Source organism: Centruroides sculpturatus, unplaced genomic scaffold (assembly GCF_000671375.1).
Source record: "Centruroides sculpturatus isolate CEXI.00-Female unplaced genomic scaffold, Cexi_2.0 scaffold10, whole genome shotgun sequence".
In the NCBI taxonomy this organism is placed as follows: Eukaryota; Metazoa; Arthropoda; class Arachnida; order Scorpiones; family Buthidae; genus Centruroides; species Centruroides sculpturatus.
The window spans coordinates 328,048-354,573 of record NW_019384396.1 but is presented as its reverse complement, the minus strand read 5'-3'; the positions used below and the strand labels follow the sequence as shown (position 1 = coordinate 354,573).

Genomic DNA, 26,526 nt, shown 5'->3' with positions numbered 1-26,526 from the left:
CAGGGTCGTAGATACGACGGAGTTGGGGATTTTCCCGCAGAAATGGTTCCTAACCTTATAAATTATTGTTTTCACTAACAAAAAATAGAAGCTTTAAGATTATTTTATTTAAAAAATCTACATATTGTATTGTCGTTTGTTCACGAAAAATGGCAATTACTCTCGACGGGTCTGCAAAGACTTCTACCAGAATCTGCGTAATAGAATTATATATAGGCCTATATAAACCGAGAGTGTCATATCAAAAGAAGGTATACAAGGACAGGGGTCAGCGAAAAGTGATCAGGGCTCCGAGATCCCTAGAGCCCTGATCGTTTTCCTCGGCTTTGCACATCTGAGCCTCTGAAAGCGTGTGGTTCTAAACAAAAACGTAGATTATGCCCAAAACAGTACGTAAATTTAACTGCTAATAAATGCTAATTTATATGTTAAAATTCACTTTACGCTTACCACTCAACTTTAACACTATAATTAACTCCTGACACTTATCGAATTTCATATAACAACGTTTAACGTAATTAGTCGAAATGTGTTTATACGCTTTCCTTATTTCGAACGTCAAGCTTCCCAGTAATAATTACCACGTCTCTATTAATTGACAGTATTAAATAGACAGACAAACTCCGTTCTTATTCTACTTCTTTTCGCTCAGTAATCCCGGAAGAGAGTTGGAAGTGGACGCCATTTCTCGGTAACAATCGTGGGATGAGTCATGCTAGTCCAGCTCCAAAAATAACACGGGGAGTAGCTTATCACCAGAAGTAGTCGATAACGAGATATCTTATAAATGGCGGTCATTCATCCTCTTAAATCATTACTTTTTTTCGTGATAAAACCTTAAAATTATTAGAACATTTCAATTATAAAGTTTTTCTGCCGTCGTTTTAATTGTATAATTGAATTTTTAATTACAAGGAGAGTCTGAGAAAATTACATCCTGTCATCTTATTTTCTGTTGAATACGGCGGAAGACGTTATAAATTATAAGTTAAATTTGGAAATGATACAATTCTAAATACCACAGACAGTAAATTATTATAGTTTATCCCCGAAAGTAATTCCGCTATACATCACGCGAATAAGCCTATAATAAGCCTTATTTTTAAAGATAATAATCGAAAAAATATTGGTGATTATTCAACAAGCAAAAGGTTTATAAGTTTGCGGGTCTCTGGCACATCTTTATTCGACGGCGCGTTATCCTACGGGCACAAAGGGCAATTGCTTGGTCCCCCATCAACAGGAGGCCCGGGTCACTGATCTTTTTGAGGCCTTGGTAAATGTCAGGCCCTTCCAAATTGTCATTCTACCTTCGTGTTAAGGGGTGATTAAATTTAAATTACACTGCCTGACTGGCGTTGAAAATCACGTATCGAAATTACTTTTCTGATAATTACTTTTAAGAAATAGTACGCAATGTCTGATTTCAAGGCCTTTCTTTAAAATTAATTTACACGGAATCCATATTAATTATTTTTAACGTGTAAACAACACACTTTCCGATGAATTCGTTACATTTATATTCGCATCTTCCTTGACATTTCGCTTTTAAATCAAATTCTGGCATTGACTTTTCTTTTTTAATTCTCGATCGAAAGCGCTATTTTCTTTCCAACTCGAAGCTTAGATTGGGGTTAGAGTAATTTGTCATCCGTTTGTGTCGCAGATATAGGTGGACAGATTTGCTTAGCTTCTTCAACCTTTCTCGAGGAGGGACGTCGAGTAACGGAAGTAATTGTCTATTCAGTGTTCGATCCACGCCTACTCCTGGCGGTGATTACAAGGCTAGCGATTGCCAGTGTAATACTAAATTGCCTCCCAGAGTTTTTCAATGGACGAGAGAAAGTTTACTAACTAAAAATAAAAGGAAAAATCATACCTGCCAAATTTGCTCTAGAAAAGTTACACAACACATGGTAAGGTTAAAGTTGGCTAACGTCCCGACCAATCGTCATTAAATACGAAAAAAAAAACACCTCGAGATGTAGATCTTAAAACCCGTGTAAAAACATTAATACATTGTATAAATTAAAAATACGTTTAGATAACGTAAAGTGATTTTTAATAAAATTTTCCGACGGTTGCCAAATGGTGTTATTTCATCTGATTAAATTATATTATTCTTATTAATTACAATTAAAAATCATAAATCACAATAAACCCGAAAGGTTTATTACAAAGCCTTTTATTAAGCTTCTAAATAATAGTGTGATTTTACAGTAATGGGTGGTCCAAAAGTCATTTAACCAGGGTAAAGACTAAATCGCTCTCGTAATTTACGAACTTTACAATAAAACGAGTTTCTTGTCCGATAAACAAATTTACAACCCTCTAACACGCGTTATTTAGTTTACGATTTGTGTATTGACAATTGTATTCTTAAACGCTCGGTTAACCGACATTTGGGCCATCCTATACGCGAAGTAAAAACCCGTTACACCGTTGTAATATATCAGCTTATTAATTTGAGTTTTTAATGCGTTTCGCTAAATGTTTCTGTTTCTGGGGTTATTTGCTATGTCATTCGATTGCATTTACTGTAAATTTCCTATAAAAAATGGGGGAGAGAAAAAAGTTAACAGTTAACAGCAACCATTCGCACTCACCGGATGTTTCAAAGTTAATAATAATAATAATAATGTATTTTCTTTTCAAAAATTAGACGATTGGAAAAGAAAAAAAAGAATTGACAACACGAACAGCCGCACAACTGGAGAATTTATGACACAACACGGGAGACTGTTTACATAACTATTTTCTACGTGTTTTTTACACACGAGTTCGACCTTTCACTAATCGACTATCGGTAAATCCAACGACGATTGCCACGACATTAACCAAGGGATTATCAATCATTTTTCAAATCTCTCGTTATAATTACGACTCGATTATCGAGTGTTATTCGTTTCCATCATCCAGATTTATTTTTATAATAGATGAACGTTTAGAGTTTCTTGGTAGGTAAAGTAGTTCGCACGTGTTTTCAATGACGTCACAAGTTTTGGCTCCAGACGAGTGATGGGATTTCCAGAGAATCGTCATCTGGTTTATAAGAATAGCTTGTCTTTCTGCAAAGCTTCTACGTCAATTCGTGTGAATCCCAATCGAAAATTTCTTTTCTCGAAAATACAAAATCCTTCTTCTTCTCTTTACTTCTGTTATATAACGTGTCTTTAATTGTTCTCTATCTTTCTAATTAATTCTTCGTTTGTCTTTACAACACGAGTAATATAGCATCATTCTTCCAAATGTAGAGTATTATAAAATGGGCTAAATATCAAATGATTTAATCCAGTTTCTTAAATACAATTGAAAATTGTGTAAAATTAGGTGTTTTTCGTACCGGAAATGGCTAACTTCCAGGTTAAACAAGTTCAGAATGATAAGATACTGCCGGTCGAAAACCTTGAAACGAAGTTTATGAATGGTATCGAGGGTGAAAACAATTCGATTTATAATAAGTGCATTAATTAATATAAAAATGTTACTTATATTTAAATAATATTTTAACCTTTGCAGACTAAAAATATAATGATCTGGGACCAGTGATTGATTCCTAGCCAATTCTAAAGGTATTCCAAAGTTTAAAATTGGCACAGATATTGTTTTAAATATTATCAATCACCTGATTTTTAAAAAAAAAGTCTGGTAATTTGGACTAATCTAATAGAGATTTCTCAATTTATCCTGCTTTTTTTAATGTTAAAAATACCCAAAAATTCTACTAAATTGTCCAAAATTTAACTAATTCTGCTTATTTGATTATTTAAATTATTCTCGTAAATAATATAATTAATTTTCACCCTTAAATTTTTTAGGATATGAACAATTGATATCAACATTCAGGTAAGTTTTTTTAACTTTTAGACATAATTTTTCCAAGGAAAACACATTTAAAAAGAGTATACGCAAATAAAATGTTAGTCTTCATAAACTTTTAGTTATAGATTTAAATCTTTGCCAGGTTTTCCTCTTGCCAAAAAATATGAAGTAATGAAATAGTTTATTTTCTTTCGATGTTCGTCACTAAAACATTGGAAGGGAATGATGCAAATTGAAAAATAAACTGACTCATACCGCAAATGAATAGTTTATGTAATTTTTAAAAAAGACTAAACAACTGGATTATCATTAAGTTAAACAGGAAAATAGCTTGAAGTATACGAAAAGTTTTCTATGAAATCACTTATATAGTCATAAACATTTATTCTGTTAAGTAATTGCTGTAATTTTACGGACTATTGTTCTCGTTCCAATGACAGTTTGTCGCTCGTTCTTTTAAGGTGAATGACTTATCACGCCATTTTAGGTGACATCCATTATTTTCCAAGTTTATATTTCCATTCATCATATTTTCATAACCGCTTTTATTCCCGTTTCTTCTTCAATGATTAAACCGGTAAAACACGTGACAGCCATAGTCAAGGTTGAGAAATAAGCGCGAGTAACGAGCAACCCACGCAATATGCTCTCACTCTCTCTGTTTTTGGGTTCCAACTCGAGTCAGTGTCGCTAGTATATAGGATCTGACCCCAATCTCCTTCGTTTCCTCAGCAACTTTGTCACGTGGGTGGGGGTGAATGTGAATAAGCAGTTTATTTTCGGTGTAGGGCGCAATGTGAGACTAGCTAGTGCTATATGGAGGTGAGGGCTTGGTATTAACGCTCCATCCTTCGTTTCGATTGTATGTGCTTCTCCGTCCGTAATCAGAGAGAAAAGTCAAATGAAGGCAGCGCTGTTTGGTGTTTTCAAAGGAAGAGGGAACAATGGGAAGTCAAAACACAAGGCAAGCTATTTACTTCCTAACGTTAATTTCGAAACTCTTCTATTTTATTCCTTCGGAATTTTTTAAAGTCCAGTCCAGTAATTTAAAAACGAGCCGTTGATATATTTATATTAATTCTATAGTCTTGTAGCTTACTAAATTCATCTACCTTATTGTAAAATTTTAACTACGCTTTAATTATATTAGCTTAAAGTTATGTAGTACTTCCTTATAACTTAAAATTAGTTATTCTTCTAGCTTATGTGCTAATATTTGAGTGTAGAAGAGAGAAAGTTATATTTTATCGAATAAATCGTGCTTCACAGTTATTTTACGCTTCATCCGTAGAAGAATTAAAAGACTGAAAACTAAACTGCAACTCGTATCGGTTCTTATTGTTTAAGGTTCATTAGGTATACGCAGACACCACCCTTTTTTATAAAGTATTCGTTTTATTTCGTACCGCGTGACTCTCGACCTCCCGAGATCGTCCACACCAAAGTTAATTGCAATCACGGCGTGTATCTAATTACCAAAACTGGCTAAGATTGGCATACATCCAACACCAGAAAGAGAAAACTCAGCTAACTAGGTTTCCGGGACTTTTTAAAACTCACGAAGTAGACCATAAGTTAGGTCACGATCAAACTCTGTTTTACTTAGAATACATGCATTGTTATCCGGGAATCTTTAAACTCCGTCTTCTCTAAGAAATACGCAATAGATACATTAAATAATTAGTATATTCGTACTAAAATGATCGATACCACGAACGACCCTCGTAACACAATTCTGAAAAGATAAATCGAGTGCCTTCCCGTGTTAAAACCGAAATGCAAGTAGAAAAAGTGCAAGAGCGGTCCTAATTGTCCTCCGATGAATTCACTTTCAACAGTTCTAGTTAATTCTCTTACTCCCTCCAACCATTCGCTCTTATTTGTTAAAATTTATACTTTAAAGCTGCAAATTTCGATAGTGAGTAGTGCCGTATAGTCTGGCAGACACATAAAACGCATTATTGAAGACCAACGAGATATGGAATGTTGGCACAATTCCAACTCTCTTCGGCCTTTTCGGTTGGAATAACAAAGCGATCGGTTATTGTTGCATTAGTATCTTCTGGAATTTTCGTTCATAAATACGCTACTAGTGTATTTCTAACAATACATAAAATCCCTTAACAATTACATTGCTTTCAGCCATTCGTGTTGCATAAATCTGTCAAATTCCTAATTAGGTTGGTGGTAGTTTATACGAAGTTTTACGTAATTATTATGCTTATAAATTAGCATCTTTAAGTGATACAAAAACTAAATAAGTGTTTCCACTACGGCATTTCTTTTCTTTACGTTTTAATCTCATTGATACCGCAAAAGAAGTTTTTGCTGGCTCAAAAGTTCAAATTTACTATATTTAGATAGATTAAAACGTCTATTTTTCGATACCAATAAAAATAAAATAAATAAATATTTATATTTTAAACGAAATTTTATCTAATCTCTTATATTATTACAGAAGAATTACTTCCAAAATCCTCTTTTCGATATCGATAAGATAGCAATGATTTAATAACCTTTTAAATATTCTAAAAATAGTTTTATCTTTGATACAACTGAAATAATGTTTTTAAAAAAAGAGAGAGAAAACGGGACGAAATTTGAGTTTAAATACGTAAAACAATTAGTTTGCTCCTATTATTTAATTTTAATTTAAAATAAGACCTATTTTTTAATTCACCTTAAAGAAAAATGAGTCGCTTAGAAAAGAATAGAAGAACTCTTCAAAGTCTGGTCTCTTTGAATAGATGAATTTGTTAGTTCTTCAGAACAAGCAGCAATTCTGCCAAAAATAATGCAGATTGAAATCTCAGTCATGGCGATGTTCTGTTGACTAAAGTGAAAACAATGTGTGGCCTCAATCAGTTCAGACTGGAATGTTTTAATTATTTTTCTTCCTATGACTATATCCGACATTTTAGTTTATTCCTAACGTCCTTCCATCCCCTTCTGTAATCTGCAGGGTCGTTTTATATTTATAATTTTCGGTTATTTCAGAAAAATGTCTGTCTTTTTATTGTTTTCAATACGAGCTTCGTGCGCCATTCTGTAAACAGAACAAATTAATTGTTTTTCCACACTACAGAATAGTGCTTAAAAACTTTAAAAAATATTTTTAATCTATAAAAATGTCTGTAATCATCTACTCCAGGCGAAAATTCTCCATAGAAAACACGGGATGTTCTAGTAATACGTGTGCACGTACAGCATATTCTGTGACTTAAAAGTGACTATATACTAAAGTAAACCGCTTTCTTACACATAAAGGCTTTTGAATCACCTCGTAGAATCATTTTACGTTTACACGCTTAATGATTTCAACGTGTCGAATTCACTAAAATGAATTTATAATCTCAACATCGGCGAATTTAAACGGGGGCTTTAAAAATTCGATATAAATAAGTTAAAAGATAAAGATTGTATTTACGAAGGAATGTAATCTTTTATTTATTTAACGACACAAATTCTAATAATATTTACATTATATCTCGTTTAAACGTTTATTTTCTCTTACGAAACGTTTTAAAAAATAAATAAATTCGTTTGAATTATATTTAATTAGAGGAAAGATAATTTTCTTTTAATATGAAATTTATCTCTATATTTTCCTTTGAGATTCTTAGCCGTTGCATCACTGTTTATTTTCTAAGATCTTCATTCACTCGTTTGACTTGTTCACCTTTATATAGGCCTGTATGTATTATTATTATTATTTTTATTAAGTAACAATTTTCCCTTCGGGAATTTTTCCATCTTATCTATTGTTTTTTTTCCTTAACATTTTATAAAATTTGATTTCTTACATTTTGAAATGAATTAACATATCTCTTCCGGACGGGGCCACGCTTACACGTAAATTCAACGAGGTTACAGCTTAAGGCCTAACGATTACGCACGTAGAAGGTGAAGGGCCCGTCGTATGTTATAATTTAGGGCCGCAACGTGCCTAATTATTACTCTGTTTTCTAGAAAATTTTCTGGGAAACAAAGCAGGCAAGAAATTGCTTATTTACTGATAGATTACGAAGGAAAACAAAATAAAGTGTAATTTATTAAGTTACATATCTGAATGTAAATAATGTTACGGAATGTCTCCACGACAGGAATTAATTTTCGAAAAACGAAAGAAAGAAAAAACAATTGGATAGTAGTTTCATTCACTATTGTTCAACTCCCGCCATCTGTTGAGTGATTTATGAATTTCCAACTTTGTATCGATCGTAAAACACACTACACACGATGATTGGTAATTCCCGTGTAGCAAAAAATGTATAAGACTGTAGGCTTTGAAGTACCGATAATATATGACCCCTCCGTATAAATTTAACGTAGTTATATCTTTATCAATTTCTGTTTGTATTCAAACCGGTATAGGGGATTATTTCAAATTTTATATACTATAAAAGCCTATTTTCCACTACATTATGTAGGAAAAAAATTAACGTGGAGGGTTTGTTTTGCACGGTTTATTTATTCGAAATGATATATTTAATCAAAAATGTGAAGTATTTGGATTGACTACTATAGCCTTACACGTCATGTTACTAAGTGGAACTGCTAGGATTTTTCTAGAACACTTGACTCACCGGCAACCGAGATAGAATAGGGATCCCTATCAAGCCGTGTGACGTCATAAAATATACGTAGGTAGGACAGGTCGATGTCTTTGTGACGACCAACAAATAAGGTCGTATACCGTACAGAAGTCGGGCGAAAAGAGGAGGATTAACGCCGTGTCCGTTGAAAATGGTTAGATTTCCTACGGTGTCGTTGCGTAAAGTACGAAGTTAGCACGTGGTTACTTTTACCTGCCCGTTATCGATGTGACTGAGTAGAGGCCGAGTCACGTACAGTAGTGTTGTGTCAGCGACATGGAGGAGGAAGAGAGCGAAAGTAAGGTAAGATAATTAACACGTACCGATAACGTGGTAAAGTTAATTTAACACTACTATAAACGTTAAACAATACTATCTACGTTTAAACGGAACCCTCGGCTAGCGTACAATGGAGCCATTCTCTGTGTTTTGTATTCGAGACGAGTCGTTAATCCGGGGTGAAGCTTGGTTAAGTGTCGAATTTAGAGTTTAGAAAAATACAAAACTCGTAGATTTTTATCGAGTGAGGGTTTATAAACCTCGACAGAATTTAATAAAGCTTTGTGAAGTGTTCTAGGTTAGTGCATCTACCACGCACGAGTAAGTCTATCGTTCCCATAGCAACTTTGATTTATCAAAGGTGAAGTGTGTGATATAGTGTGACTGTTCCTGAAAATTAGATTTTTCTTACAATAAGGGATATATGTTTATGTAATTTACTAACGGATTTCGATTATCGATTTTAGATTTTTTTACCGAATTTTTAACTTGGGCATGAATTATTGATTTTAATTAAATTTACACCATGTTTATGACAAAGTAAGTATTGTTGTTAATATTATTATCCAAACTGGAATACAATGACAGATGATGTCTGCTTCATTTTAATATGCTGACAGTTCGAAATTGAATACGTATAATATTCAAAATAAATAGACGTATCATTTATTTAAAAATAAATTCGAGTGAAAAATTTAAGGTAATAAAATGGACAGACGTTGTTAGTATTTTACTATTCTAAAGTACTTATTGAACAATTTTTTTTTAAATTCTCGCCACACGTAACCAGTTCCTGTAACGAGGGGTACAGGCCATTTGTTTGGTCCCGCCATACCTTTAACAGGCTTGAACTCCCGTGTGTTTACCTATATTTACATACTGTAAATGTTATGTTTTAGATAATTCATCTGTGCATAGTGTTATAAAAATACCTACGAGTGCATTAATCTTTTTATTTTTTAAATTCGAAACGTTCAAAACAACTCGAAATTCGATGATCATAATACACATTTTGCGTCATTGTGACGTTATAGTTAATAATTCCTTTGTAATTCTTCGCAGAAGTATAAGAGTACAAAACAATATGGTCGAAACTAAAAATGAAAACTCATCGCGGCAATTAACGTGCAAATATATCAGAAATTTTCTGCTAACGTATTTGTTTTCTTAATATTTATTTATTTTTTTCGTCAATAACGACCTTTGAACTCTGCTACGTGGCTACGGCGACGAATGGCGTTACAGCTACAACGGAACATAGAAACAATTTATTTACATTTAAAATATCTTCCGCAATGTTTCGAAAAAGAACTTCCAAAGAGGGTGAAAGGACACAGGCGTTGTCTAGGATGAAAACACAGGAAGGGTGGAGTTGTCGGGGCTGTGCCCACGTTGCACGTGGTCCTTGTCGCCGAGCAAATTGTGACACGATATTGACACATATTTGCGATTCTTTTAGCGTATAGTTATAATACTTACTTTTGAAATATCTCCGGTAATCACGCATTTAAAACAGAAAAGCCGGTGAGAATAAAAAATTTAAAAAAAAAAAAAACAAAACAAAAAAAAGGTTGCATCGTTGACGCCAGTCTGGCCGGGGTGCGGTTCATTACCAGTTTTTTTTTNAAAACAATTCGATTTATAATAAGTGCATTAATTAATATAAAAATGTTACTTATATTTAAATAATATTTTAACCTTTGCAGACTAAAAATATAATGATCTGGGACCAGTGATTGATTCCTAGCCAATTCTAAAGGTATTCCAAAGTTTAAAATTGGCACAGATATTGTTTTAAATATTATCAATCACCTGATTTTTAAAAAAAAAGTCTGGTAATTTGGACTAATCTAATAGAGATTTCTCAATTTATCCTGCTTTTTTTTTATGTTAAAAATACCCAAAAATTCTACTAAATTGTCCAAAATTTAACTAATTCTGCTTATTTGATTATTTAAATTATTCTCGTAAATAATATAATTAATTTTCACCCTTAAATTTTTTAGGATATGAACAATTGATATCAACATTCAGGTAAGTTTTTTTTAACTTTTAGACATGATTTTTCCAAGGAAAACACATTTAAAAAGAGTATACGCAAATAAAATGTTAGTCTTCATAAACTTTTAGTTATAGATTTAAATCTTTGCCAGGTTTTCCTCTTGCCAAAAAATATGAAGTAATGAAATAGTTTATTTTCTTTCGATGTTCGTCACTAAAACATTGGAAGGGAATGATGCAAATTGAAAAATAAACTGACTCATACCGCAAATGAATAGTTTATGTAATTTTTAAAAAAGACTAAACAACTGGATTATCATTAAGTTAAACAGGAAAATAGCTTGAAGTATACGAAAAGTTTTCTATGAAATCACTTATATAGTCATAAACATTTATTCTGTTAAGTAATTGCTGTAATTTTACGGACTATTGTTCTCGTTCCAATGACAGTTTGTCGCTCGTTCTTTTAAGGTGAATGACTTATCACGCCATTTTAGGTGACATCCATTATTTTCCAAGTTTATATTTCCATTCATCATATTTTCATAACCGCTTTTATTCCCGTTTCTTCTTCAATGATTAAACCGGTAAAACACGTGACAGCCATAGTCAAGGTTGAGAAATAAGCGCGAGTAACGAGCAACCCACGCAATATGCTCTCACTCTCTCTGTTTTTGGGTTCCAACTCGAGTCAGTGTCGCTAGTATATAGGATCTGACCCCAATCTCCTTCGTTTCCTCAGCAACTTTGTCACGTGGGTGGGGGTGAATGTGAATAAGCAGTTTATTTTCGGTGTAGGGCGCAATGTGAGACTAGCTAGTGCTATATGGAGGTGAGGGCTTGGTATTAACGCTCCATCCTTCGTTTCGATTGTATGTGCTTCTCCGTCCGTAATCAGAGAGAAAAGTCAAATGAAGGCAGCGCTGTTTGGTGTTTTCAAAGGAAGAGGGAACAATGGGAAGTCAAAACACAAGGCAAGCTATTTACTTCCTAACGTTAATTTCGAAACTCTTCTATTTTATTCCTTCGGAATTTTTTAAAGTCCAGTCCAGTAATTTAAAAACGAGCCGTTGATATATTTATATTAATTCTATAGTCTTGTAGCTTACTAAATTCATCTACCTTATTGTAAAATTTTAACTACGCTTTAATTATATTAGCTTAAAGTTATGTAGTACTTCCTTATAACTTAAAATTAGTTATTCTTCTAGTTTATGTGCTAATATTTGAGTGTAGAAGAGAGAAAGTTATATTTTATCGAATAAATCGTGCTTCACAGTTATTTTACGCTTCATCCGTAGAAGAATTAAAAGACTGAAAACTAAACTGCAACTCGTATCGGTTCTTATTGTTTAAGGTTCATTAGGTATACGCAGACACCACCCTTTTTTATAAAGTATTCGTTTTATTTCGTACCGCGTGACTCTCGACCTCCCGAGATCGTCCACACCAAAGTTAATTGCAATCACGGCGTGTATCTAATTACCAAAACTGGCTAAGATTGGCATACATCCAACACCAGAAAGAGAAAACTCAGCTAACTAGGTTTCCGGGACTTTTAAAAACTCACGAAGTAGACCATAAGTTAGGTCACGATCAAACTCTGTTTTACTTAGAATACATGCATTGTTATCCGGGAATCTTTAAACTCCGTCTTCTCTAAGAAATACGCAATAGATACATTAAATAATTAGTATATTCGTACTAAAATGATCGATACCACGAACGACCCTCGTAACACAATTCTGAAAAGATAAATCGAGTGCCTTCCCGTGTTAAAACCGAAATGCAAGTAGAAAAAGTGCAAGAGCGGTCCTAATTGTCCTCCGATGAATTCACTTTCAACAGTTCTAGTTAATTCTCTTACTCCCTCCAACCATTCGCTCTTATTTGTTAAAATTTATACTTTAAAGCTGCAAATTTCGATAGTGAGTAGTGCCGTATAGTCTGGCAGACACATAAAACGCATTATTGAAGACCAACGAGATATGGAATGTTGGCACAATTCCAACTCTCTTCGGCCTTTTCGGTTGGAATAACAAAGCGATCGGTTATTGTTGCATTAGTATCTTCTGGAATTTTCGTTCATAAATACGCTACTAGTGTATTTCTAACAATACATAAAATCCCTTAACAATTACATTGCTTTCAGCCATTCGTGTTGCATAAATCTGTCAAATTCCTAATTAGGTTGGTGGTAGTTTATACGAAGTTTTACGTAATTATTATGCTTATAAATTAGCATCTTTAAGTGATACAAAAACTAAATAAGTGTTTCCACTACGGCATTTCTTTTCTTTACGTTTTAATCTCATTGATACCGCAAAAGAAGTTTTTGCTGGCTCAAAAGTTCAAATTTACTATATTTAGATAGATTAAAACGTCTATTTTTCGATACCAATAAAAATAAAAGAAATAAATATTTATATTTTAAACGAAATCTTATCTAATCTCTTATATTATTACAGAAGAATTACTTCCAAAATCCTCTTTTCGATATCGATAAGATAGCAATGATTTAATAACCTTTTAAATATTCTAAAAATAGTTTTATCTTTGATACAACTGAAATAATGTTTTTAAAAAAAGAGAGAGAAAACGGGACGAAATTTGAGTTTAAATACGTAAAACAATTAGTTTGCTCCTATTATTTAATTTTAATTTAAAATAAGACCTATTTTTTAATTCACCTTAAAGAAAAATGAGTCGCTTAGAAAAGAATAGAAGAACTCTTCAAAGTCTGGTCTCTTTGAATAGATGAATTTGTTAGTTCTTCAGAACAAGCAGCAATTCTGCCAAAAATAATGCAGATTGAAATCTCAGTCATGGCGATGTTCTGTTGACTAAAGTGAAAACAATGTGTGGCCTCAATCAGTTCAGACTGGAATGTTTTAATTATTTTTCTTCCTATGACTATATCCGACATTTTAGTTTATTCCTAACGTCCTTCCATCCCCTTCTGTAATCTGCAGGGTCGTTTTATATTTATAATTTTCGGTTATTTCAGAAAAATGTCTGTCTTTTTATTGTTTTCAATACGAGCTTCGTGCGCCATTCTGTAAACAGAACAAATTAATTGTTTTTCCACACTACAGAATAGTGCTTAAAAACTTTAAAAAATATTTTTAATCTATAAAAATGTCTGTAATCATCTACTCCAGGCGAAAATTCTCTATAGAAAACACGGGATGTTCTAGTAATACGTGTGCACGTACAGCATATTCTGTGACTTAAAAGTGACTATATACTAAAGTAAACCGCTTTCTTACACATAAAGGCTTTTGAATCACCTCGTAGAATCATTTTACGTTTACACGCTTAATGATTTCAACGTGTCGAATTCACTAAAATGAATTTATAATCTCAACATCGGCGAATTTAAACGGGGGCTTTAAAAATTCGATATAAATAAGTTAAAAGATAAAGATTGTATTTACGAAGGAATGTAATCTTTTATTTATTTAACGACACAAATTCTAATAATATTTACATTATATCTCGTTTAAACGTTTATTTTCTCTTACGAAACGTTTTAAAAAATAAATAAATTCGTTTGAATTATATTTAATTAGAGGAAAGATAATTTTCTTTTAATATGAAATTTATCTCTATATTTTCCTTTGAGATTCTTAGCCGTTGCATCACTGTTTATTTTCTAAGATCTTCATTCACTCGTTTGACTTGTTCACCTTTATATAGGCCTGCATGTATTATTATTATTATTTTTATTAAGTAACAATTTTCCCTTCGGGAATTTTTCCATCTTATCTATTGTTTTTTTTTTCCTTAACATTTTATAAAATTTGATTTCTTACATTTTGAAATGAATTAACATATCTCTTCCGGACGGGGCCACGCTTACACGTAAGCTCAACGAGGTTACAGCTTAAGGCCTAACGATTACGCACGTAGAAGGTGAAGGGCCCGTCGTATGTTATAATTTAGGGCCGCAACGTGCCTAATTATTACTCTGTTTTCTAGAAAATTTTCTGGGAAACAAAGCAGGCAAGAAATTGCTTATTTACTGATAGATTACGAAGGAAAACAAAATAAAGTGTAATTTATTAAGTTACATATCTGAATGTAAATAATGTTACGGAATGTCTCCACGACGGGAATTAATTTTCGAAAAACGAAAGAAAGAAAAAACAATTGGATAGTAGTTTCATTCACTATTGTTCAACTCCCGCCATCTGTTGAGTGATTTATGAATTTCCAACTTTGTATCGATCGTAAAACACACTACACACGATGATTGGTAATTCCTGTGTAGCAAAAAATGTATAAGACTGTAGGCTTTGAAGTACCGATAATATATGACCCCTCCGTATAAATTTAACGTAGTTATATCTTTATCAATTTCTGTTTGTATTCAAACCGGTATAGGGGATTATTTCAAATTTTATATACTATAAAAGCCTATTTTCCACTACATTATGTAGGAAAAAAATTAACGTGGAGGGTTTGTTTTGCACGGTTTATTTATTCGAAATGATATATTTAATCAAAAATGTGAAGTATTTGGATTGACTACTATAGCCTTACACGTCATGTTACTAAGTGGAACTGCTAGGATTTTTCTAGAACACTTGACTCACCGGCAACCGAGATAGAATAGGGATCCCTATCAAGCCGTGTGACGTCATAAAATATACGTAGGTAGGACAGGTCGATGTCTTTGTGACGACCAACAAATAAGGTCGTATACCGTACAGAAGTCGGGCGAAAAGAGGAGGATTAACGCCGTGTCCGTTGAAAATGGTTAGATTTCCTACGGTGTCGTTGCGTAAAGTACGAAGTTAGCACGTGGTTACTTTTACCTGCCCGTTATCGATGTGACTGAGTAGAGGCCGAGTCACGTACAGTAGTGTTGTGTCAGCGACATGGAGGAGGAAGAGAGCGAAAGTAAGGTAAGATAATTAACACGTACCGATAACGTGGTAAAGTTAATTTAACACTACTATAAACGTTAAACAATACTATCTACGTTTAAACGGAACCCTCGGCTAGCGTACAATGGAGCCATTCTCTGTGTTTTGTATTCGAGACGAGTCGTTAATCCGGGGTGAAGCTTGGTTAAGTGTCGAATTTAGAGTTTAGAAAAATACAAAACTCGTAGATTTTTATCGAGTGAGGGTTTATAAACCTCGACAGAATTTAATAAAGCTTTGTGAAGTGTTCTAGGTTAGTGCATCTACCACGCACGAGTAAGTCTATCGTTCCCATAGCAACTTTGATTTATCAAAGGTGAAGTGTGTGATATAGTGTGACTGTTCCTGAAAATTAGATTTTTCTTACAATAAGGGATATATGTTTATGTAATTTACTAACGGATTTCGATTATCGATTTTAGATTTTTTTACCGAATTTTTAACTTGGGCATGAATTATTGATTTTAATTAAATTTACACCATGTTTATGACAAAGTAAGTATTGTTGTTAATATTATTATCCAAACTGGAATACAATGACAGATGATGTCTGCTTCATTTTAATATGCTGACAGTTCGAAATTGAATACGTATAATATTCAAAATAAATAGACGTATCATTTATTTAAAAATAAATTCGAGTGAAAAATTTAAGGTAATAAAATGGACAGACGTTGTTAGTATTTTACTATTCTAAAGTACTTATTGAACAATTTTTTTTTAAATTCTCGCCACACGTAACCAGTTCCTGTAACGAGGGGTACAGGCCATTTGTTTGGTCCCGCCATACCTTTAACAGGCTTGAACTCCCGTGTGTTTACCTATATTTACATACTGTAAATGTTATGTTTTAGATAATTCATCTGTGCATAGTGTTATAAAAATACCTACGAGTGCATTAATCTTTTTATTTTTTAAATTCGAAACGTTCAAAACAACTCGAAATTCGATGATCATAATACACATTTTGCGTCATTGTGACGTTATAGTTAATAATTCCTTTGTAATTCTTCGCAGAAGTATAAGAGTACAAAACAATATGGTCGAAACTAAAAATGAAAACTCATCGCGGCAATTAACGTGCAAATATATCAGAAATTTTCTGCTAACGTATTTGTTTTCTTAATATTTATTTATTTTTTTCGTCAATAACGACCTTTGAACTCTGCTACGTGGCTACGGCGACGAATGGCGTTACAGCTACAACGGAACATAGAAACAATTTATTTACATTTAAAATATCTTCCGCAATGTTTCGAAAAAGAACTTCCAAAGAGGGTGAAAGGACACAGGCGTTGTCTAGGATGAAAACACAGGAAGGGTGGAGTTGTCGGGGCTGTGCCCACGTTGCACGTGGTCCTTGTCGCCGAGCAAATTGTGACACGATATTGACACATATTTGCGATTCTTTTAGCGTATAGTTATAATACTTACTTTTGAAATATCTCCGGTAATCACGCATTTAAAACAGAAAAGCCGGTGAGAATAAAAAATTTAAAAAAAAAAAAAACAAAACAAAAAAAAGGTTGCATCGTTGACGCCAGTCTGGCCGGGGTGCGGTTCATTACCAGTTTTTTTTTCTTTTTATTTTCTTTCTTTTTTGTTAAACCTGCCTGTCGCGCGACTGTAATAAAATATATTAATTCAAACCTGTGACGTGCACGATGCTTATAATGCTTAATACTTGGGTACCCAGGTTTTGTAATTCAAAAAATAATTATCGATGGTCGATTTTAAGTGTGGTATCTCAATTGTGACGTAGAATGTCGATTTGCCAGTCTGTTTTGCTAGAGGTATTATTGAAGGTCAAGGTATTATCAACCGTTTGACGTACAACAAACTGTACAGGTTTTTTTTTTACTTAAATATCTTTATTTTTTTAACCGCTAGCGAACGAAGTACACTAGAAATTAGATTCGATATATTAAATTTATGCATTGTATTGCTTATATTAAATTCTCTTGCATTTCTCGTAACTAATTAAATACTCGAAATTGAATATTTAATTGAAAATTATTGAGTTTTTTTTTTAAATATTCTTTAATCCCGATTGTCACGAAGCGAGAAATATAAACTGGTAAATGGATTGGCGAGTCACATAGAGAATCCGAGAGTACCACAGGATATGATATCATTCGTTAACCTTTGACATCGGCTAGATCTTTGTTTAGAAAATCTCGTCCGGGCAATGACTTACAACTCGGAGCTAGATGTGGGATAGGCATGAATCATTTTGTACATAATTTACGGTGAATGATTTCAGGTGTGGCGGGTGATTAAATTCGTTACAATGCCAGCTCTGTTGCGTAAATCAGTTTAATAATTACGAAAGAAAAGATTAATTACGGGCTAATTATTTTTAGCCCAAAATTAAAGGTCGAGTCCATGTTCGTAACTTAGGAACCATTCGCACAATTGGCTTCCCTCTTCCATTCGAAGGAAGGGAGCAAATTCTGCCCAGTGGATGCGAAATTAATAACGTTTTCTCATCGATTTTTCCATTACTAAAACACGAGTTTTGAGTCATTGAAAATTTAGAACTTGTGTTTCCTGTATAAAATTATACGAAATTAGATTGCTGGATGAATATGCAAAATTAGATATTGTATATAAATTGAAAAATATAGGTTACTCTTACACAACTTATACATTTGTTTATGTGAAATTACATTAAATAACTTTCGGAGTTTTATTGCTATTAACTTGAATTTTCATAATACGTGTAATCCGTATGAATAATTCTCGTAAAAATTGCCGTAATCAGTTTAGTCAGATGTCTCTTTTTCTTAACAAAGTATTAAATTATTTTCCATTTTTACAGTAATTAAAATTCCTTTTTGGTCAAATTAAAGTGTATAAATAGAGATTTTCTTTAATTCAAACAATAATTAATTAACTGTATTATTGCCTGTGTAAACGACAAATAAGTGATTGGCATTTAAACACAATACAGTAGGCTATTATAATAAAGTATAAACTCGTGAAGTTTTCCTGTGAAAAAGTCATAACTGATATAAAAAATTAATTATTTTACTTCTAAAGACTTCCTATATTGAATTTATTACAAGTGACTAAGGATATTAAACATTATCCTACGCTGTCCGTTTATCCTATTTTGGTATCTTTGGACAGTTTGTTCTCTTAAACAATTTCCTGTCTTTAAAAAGAAATTCACCCACCTTAAATGACTATTACCAAGTGTTTAAGTAACGTAATTAATGATAGTGTAATAATGGATAATGGTATGTGCTTTGTACAATACACGTTTACTAGATAATATGCAGTGTGTGTGTGTGATACATAACGGAATTGTCGTATCGAATTCGTAGGAAATAAACAATAGAAACACAGAAATTAACCCATTTAAGTAACATCTTTACGAAGTATATCCTGTTGTATTATTGGGTGCATTTTTATGCTAAAATGTTTTTTTATACGATGTCAGAGCACTCATATTTTGAAATATTTATTTTTCTTCAATAATAAGTTATAATACCGTATGATTCACTAGGTACGAACTATTAATAAACTTGGAAAATTCCAATCACTTCGGACACATCCTGTGTAAAAATTTACAGGTATTCAATAAAAATTGAAACCGGTGGGTGGTATGGCGTCATACAGGTGTTAAATTTCGTACGTTATTTTCCAATATTTACAGGTTTAAATATAGATCATTGGAAATTATTTTCTGAAAAGTGAGCGTGAATTCGAATTTAAAAAATGAAGGATGTCAATTCGTAAGTAGGACATTCGATTTTTATGTCAGTTTCCAGAAACGACTTAAATTTTCGAATAATTTTTTTTGCAAAAAATCGATACGTGTTACACTAGAATAGTTCATGAAAATCTCCACGCGGGTAGTAATTAAACAGTAACGGTATCGAGTGTCGTATCGTACGATAACGAATTTATTAGTAGGCGGGGGGTCATCCATACTCGATCATTGATCGTTGTACAGGGGAGTGTAACTCCTTAACTTTACTGCATGACGTCAGGTAAGTGACTCAGGCACAATCAGGATGTCTCGCGCTGATAAAGGGGGCATTTGTACCGCAATAAAGTCAATCGGTGGTAGATGGGCAAAGGGAGAAGGTCGAAGACCGCCAATTATAAGTAAGTACAAATAGATATTGTCTTATAACAATCGATTTAGCCAATGGATTCAATAATACAAGTCTTGGTTTGCTGTTTAAATATAACTTCCTATTATTTTCTCCGTACTCATACGAGAATAGAAATCGAATTCTTCCTTACACAAGGGAAATTTCACACTCGTTTATCAATTAGGTCATTTACTGTAACAAATATAAAGATTCATTTTTTACTTTTTTTTTAAGTTTAAAGACCAATAAATATCTTATCGAAGGTAAAATTCCGTACAGGAGTTTCTCCTTAACAGATAACTTTACTACTTGTCTAGTTAGTCGATTACTGTACGACATAATTTATAATTGCGTTAAATCTTTAAAAAGAAGAAACAAAACTTCTGACGATTATATTTTTAACGTGTGTATAGGTTGTTAAAGAACCTTGACAACGTATTCATCCCTAATTTAAATAATCGTTAGTATATGGATTTAATTGGTTCTTCACGTGTATAGCTCGTCCCTCACGCGGTCGACCTCGCTTATTTCGCTACCTTAAACAACTAGTCGTACTTGAAATACCAAGCATACCAAAGCGCGTACTTCTGCACGGACAGTCGGGGAGTCAAGTAGAGCATACGCTAGCATGCACGTGACAATACTTAGCCGTAATCGAGTTTTAGGCAATGGGAAACATACCGTGAGTAGTTAATCACTTTTTCGTCATTTAACTAACGTCGAGGACGGAGAATTCCAAAAATTCCATGACGTCATTCTATTGTGACAGTTTTATCGCTATTCTAGTCCCATACTATTTTAACTTTTAACTATTGTTCTTCCAATAGAATATATGCACGGAATATAATTATTTTCGAATACAAAAATTCGGTCGTTGATCTATAAGCTCGGCGACAAAATATGTCATTTCGCACGTCCTCTTTGTGTATCATTGTTTAGTAACAGCCGGCGAGAGAGAGGAGTAGGAAACACCGCCGTACATTTTAATGAAGCAGAAGATTATTCATTAATAAACTGTTTTAGTACTAATAGAAAATGAAGCTTTAAGTATAGAGGTGACCTTCGAGTAGATTGGTCGAGAGCCAATTATTTGATGAGTTTCGTGGAAGTCTCTTGTTATGACGTTCCATTGATAAAAGGAAATAGTGACCGAAATCGCTTGGTAAACGTCTATTGAGGTATCTGTCAATGCCGATAAATATTTTTTTGTGCGTGTATCGTGTTCTAAAATATCTTAATTGTTTATGATACATTCAAAATATGTTTGCAAAATAAATGCATTCGATATTTATAATTGAACTCCGTGCTATTTATAAATTGTTTCTTTTTAATCTATGCGCTTAGATTTCATATATTGTTTTTTATTTTTGATTTAATAAACTTTATTCAATTTAGAACTTCTAAAATAATGTATTTATAACCTCAAATTTCTATTAATTTAGGCAATTAAAATTGTTCGATAGTTATAATATAAAAGTATTAAGTACCCTACCTTAATGTAATTTTATGTAGTATATAAATAATATTGATGTTAACATGCATTTCTTATAACGTATACTATAATACTTACTTACACTTAGTTACAACACTTACATTGTTAATTGTAACTAAGTGAACGAACAAATCGCCCAAATAATAAAAGTATTTTCTAAGTTAGATTTTAAAACAATAAATTTATATACAGTATTTAGATTTTTAAGACGTTTTTGTTAAATTAATAATTTTATATTGTGTACATAAATAATTATTCATTTTTAAATTAGGTGGGAAGGAATTTCTGTTTATAATAGCCTAAAATAACGCTATGGATTTTAAATATTTATTATTTATTTTTTACAGATATCTGACTTCCCGTCAGATCCCACTCTTTCTCAAAAATCAATGTCGGCCAACGGAGATTTGTCAACAATGTCCACGGTGGGTGAAAATTTCTCAAAGAAATCCGCCACACTACTTAACAAAATGAACAGTAGTTCATCGTCGATGATGACGACATCCGCATTTAGCTCCAGTGCCGAAAAATTAACGTCTACCTCTTCATCTACCTCACAGATGGTGAAGAGTACTGCCACAGCTTCCAGCACTAGTAGTTCACTAGTTAGCAAGAAATCTCAAATTCTACATTCGGTTTCTAGCCAAGAATTAAAGCAACAGCAACACGAAAATAGAAATTTCAGCAGGAGTGTCAGTGTGACGAGTAGCAGCAGTAGCAGCAGCTCCAGTACGGATTCTCGAATGAAAATGCTATCGAGTACACAAAGAGCCTTTTCTGCCGAAAACGTGCTAGCCGAAGAAAGTGAACCGAACGATTTAGTCCCACAGGAGGTAAAGTTCGAACAGAAGAAAACGACATCCGCATCGAAAATGAAGGTAACTGCCGATGGATTTTCGGCTGCCAAAATGGCGGCGAGTAAAGAAGAACTGAGAAGAGTACAGACCGGAGATATAAGCTACGAAGAAAAGCACGCAGCGGCAGCCATGAAAGAAAAAGTAGAAGGGAACGGATTCTCATCCGAGAAAATAGCCGCCTTGAGACAAGATCAGAAACAATTACGAACTAGCGATACCGTCCAACAGCAACAACGAGTGGCCATGGCTTCCGCTATGAAAATGTCGACGGAAGATTTCACGTCGGAAAAGATAGCAATGGCTAAACAAGAAGAATTGCACGTCATGTCGAAAGGTGTGGTGCAACAAGAAAAGAACGTGTCGTCGTCATCTTCGGCTAGAATCACCATCACTTCCAAAGGCATAACTAAGTCGTCTATGTCGAGTCAATGTCTTCATCAAGCCGAATTTGGTAGCCTTTCATCTTCGGCCGTAGGCATGTCTTCATCCTTATCTTGTCCCGGTCTCGATCCTTTCGAACTGCCAGCTTCGCATAGATTAGCAATCGCGCAAGGTCTGGAAGAAGATCTGCAGATTTTGAGTTCGCCGGCTTCCCAGCCAGAGATCGAATTAGCTATGAATCGCTTTGGAGGGAGAATGACGACTTGCGTGGAAAAATTAAAAATTGCACCACCGGAAGAGGCCACCGCACTTCTCAAGACGATGAACGACATCATAAGAAAAGCTTGGGCTGTACCGACTTTCGGTCACGATTTGGGTTTCAACATGTGTAATATATTGAGGAACAAAGGAGGACTGGACATTTTAATTCAGAATTGCACGTCCGAAAATGCGGATCTTCAGTTTTCCAGTGCCCAGTTATTAGAACAATGCCTTAGCACAGAAAACAGAGCTTACGTTTCCGATAACGGCCTAGAACAAGTGGTGAAAGTTGCATGCGCTTGCAGCATGCAGAATTCTTTAATACATTCTAGAGTCGGAACAGGTATCTTAGAAAACATGTTTAAACATTCTGAAGCAACATGCAGTGATGTCATTCGTATGGGAGGACTAAAAGCCATCTTGTACGATTGCAGAACGTGTGATCTAGAAACGCTACGCCACTGCGCTGCTGCTCTGGCTAATTTATCTTTATACGGGGGTTCCGAAAACCAGCAAGCAATGATTAAACACAAAGTTCCTGTTTGGTTATTTCCGTTAGCCTTTAACAACGACGATAATATTAAATATTACGCCTGTTTAGCAATCACAGCTCTAGTCGCCAATAAAGAAATCGAAGCTGCCGTTCTTAGATCTGGTACCTTAGATCTGGTAGACCCTTTTGTAATGAGCCACAATCCGGAAGAATTTGCCAATAGTACAGTAGCCCACGTACACGGACAATCGAAAAATTGGCTTTTGCGGTTGGTTCCTGTACTCAATAGCAAGAGAGAAGAAGCTAGAAGTTTAGCTGCCTTTCATTTTGCTATGGAAGCTGGGATCAAGAAAAAACAAGGAAATACAGCCGTAAGTGTGACAAGTCGTAACACGCAAACTTTCAATTATCACCACGTTTCGTTATTTTCGAACTAACTAAATTAATTTTTCCAGATATTTCACGAAATAGGCGCAATCGACGTATTGAAAAAAGTTGCCAGTTCTCCAAATGCAATTGCATCAAAATATGCGGCGCAAGCTTTGCAACTAATAGGGGAAGAGGTACCTCATAAATTATCTCAGCAAGTTCCCTTGTGGACGGTGGAAGACGTTAGAGAATGGGTAAAACAGGTACAGTATTATGTAATAAATCTAGAAACAAGAAATTTTATTTCTGCTGTTTTCCTTCTGTCGTAAAAATTTTATAATGAAGAATATATAAGGACATTCTCAACCTGTTCGGCGTATGAATGAATAGTCGAAGGCTATCCTCATTCAAGGTCGAAAAAATCATCAAACGGAGAACCATATTAAGTTTTAACTTTATATTTTACGGTCTTCCCGTCTGTAAATTTATATAACAAAATAAATATAAATATAATTTCGTTTGAAAATATCAATTTTTATATTAACGAATGCTTTAATTCCGTTTCTCGACACATACAACACAACAAACTCGATCGAGATTATTACTTTGTTATTTAAAGTAATTATATGAATTAATTCACCATTAAGGAGGGAAAAAAGAGTTTTTTCTTTATTCCAAGTCTTACATTTACATTCATTTGACTTGGATTTATATGGAAAGTTATGTAAATATAAACTACATTAAATTTCCATTGTTTACTTAGCTAGTTTCATAGCTTAATTTTTATTAGAATAAATGAAAGGTTATGAAGATATATTGCTCGAAATTACATAAAAATAAAGTAAATGTTTATTTTCGAAAAATTATGTAAATTTAAATGATACAATCTGTACTTGTAAAAATTACCCTATTGGGTGTATATAGATGACAAGAGTTAAGCGAACCAATGAAATAATTAGTTTCATATGTAAAGGATCTAAATTATATCAACTTAATATATAAACTTAATAACTTAGAAATAAATAGACTTAATATGATTCAGCAAGAATCATATTAAATCTATTTATTTCTAAATAGACTTAATATGGTTCAGCAAGAAAGCCATTCTTAAGCATGCGTTAATTAATAATTATGTATTTCGTTGCCATTCAAATATAATGCATTTTTTCATAATGTCACGTAAATAATAATATGGATAGATGAAATGTCCCATTTAAAAATTTAAATTAGTAAATTTTTTATATGCATTGATAAGTCTGCTTTAATCCGATAAATATAAAATTATACTTTGTTCTTCTATGTAGATATGAAAATTAATTAGTATTAACATTGTGCAGAGAATGGCCAGAAATCGGTTAACCGTTTGTTGTAGTTTCTACTAAGTTTATAAAAATTACTTAAGACGAGATTCTCCGTTTGATATACATTATACAGTATTATAAAAGATTGCTATCAAAACGTACAAATGCTTCAGCAGTCCGACATTTTGGGTAAACTAATTTTTGGAACAACTTGTAAAAGCACTTAACTAAAATTTAAAATGAAGATTGTAGGTACTCAATTTTGCTGTCCTTATTTGTTAAAAACTATTAGGTAGACACGCATTTTAAATTCTCATTTCTAAAGTCAGATGATAAATATTATTACAGAAATTTCTTTTAACTTAATTGTGAACCGTTTATATAAATTTATATTTTTACTTAATAATATTCTAACATTGTTTCAAGTATTTCGAGAAGTTTAGTGAATAGCACTAAATTTCCTTATGTGCGGTCTCTCAAAACCCGTAAATAACTTGTTTTTTTCAAATACTTTATTAGTTACACTCTTTAATAAATTCACTTTACGATTCATATTCAAAAATATACTGCATCTGGAGCATACAAAACAAACTGATAAATGGTTAACTTACTTTTGGACCACCCTGCATACTTATTACATTCTGAATCTGTTTGAACATGAAATATTTATTAAATTCTTTTGTTTAACTTGCCTTGTAATGTGTTCAAACCTTGCAACTCGTATTTCATCCACTTCTAATTAAGATAGAAAGATGAAACTTTGAGAACGTATCTAAAGACTATAACAATGATGATAATGCATTTTAATGACGTTTTAGGAGTGGCCCCTGGCCCCACCTCCATTACCTTCCCCACTCCGAAATCCTGTAAACATAAGAAAATGTAGAATTTAATCATGCGTGTGTTTGTTTGTTTATTTTTAATGATGTATTAGGTGGGCACCCACTCTTAATTTCATAAAACATGGTCAATACAAGCATTGTTTTAAATATGTCAAAATTAGTGTTCTAAATTAGTGAACACGTATGAAATTACAGAAAAATTACTTTAAATAAATTGACCCATTTATAACTTGTTAATATTCACGGATAACATATTATTTCATTTCTTTACTTCTATACTCCTTGTAAATATGTAAAAATTAGTTTTATATCGTTAAATGTATTTTCCGTTTATGTGTTGTCACGTTTAAAGTGTGTACTGATTAAGTTTTTCAAGTTGAGAGACAAAACACGAAATGTATTGGTCTGTTACTAACCAATAAAACAATGGTAAATATCCTTGAACATGATTTGTTAAAAGGTGTTAGCCACGCCTTGTTCTACTTGCTTGATTGGACATTCGTGTATGTCACACCCTGCATAAACCGTATTGGCCGTGAATCNTTAAATATTTGAAAATATTCCACAAAAAAGTTAATAATTTCAATTATTTATTTATTTTTTTTCAGATTGGTTTCTCTCAATATTGTCAAGAATTTACGAACGGAAGAGTGGATGGAGATCTTTTGTTGCAATTGACAGAATGCATGTTAAAAGATGACATTGGCATTAAAAATGGGATTCTCAGGAAGAGGTAAAATTCATAACGTTTTAGCAATTTTCACTTAGATGATTTACAAGATAGTGTTTATATATT

General features: G+C 33.1%; 1 protein-coding gene across 8 annotated transcripts in view; it reads left to right on the top strand.

Annotated features, from left to right (window-relative positions):
- Nucleotides 1-26,526, top strand: part of LOC111618404 (sterile alpha and TIR motif-containing protein 1-like) — an 83,202-nt gene that overhangs the window by 38,992 nt on the left and 17,684 nt on the right. The window contains exons 3-6 of one of the 8 annotated variants that reach the window (XM_023359928.1): nt 3,819-3,846; nt 21,574-23,589; nt 23,674-23,850; nt 26,339-26,463. In XM_023359928.1, coding sequence (XP_023215696.1) covers nt 21,616-23,589; nt 23,674-23,850; nt 26,339-26,463 — 2,276 coding nt within the window. In that variant the 5' untranslated portion in view covers nt 3,819-3,846; nt 21,574-21,615. The other 7 variants (XM_023359929.1, XM_023359925.1, XM_023359926.1 and 4 more) reach the window with 7 other exon arrangements.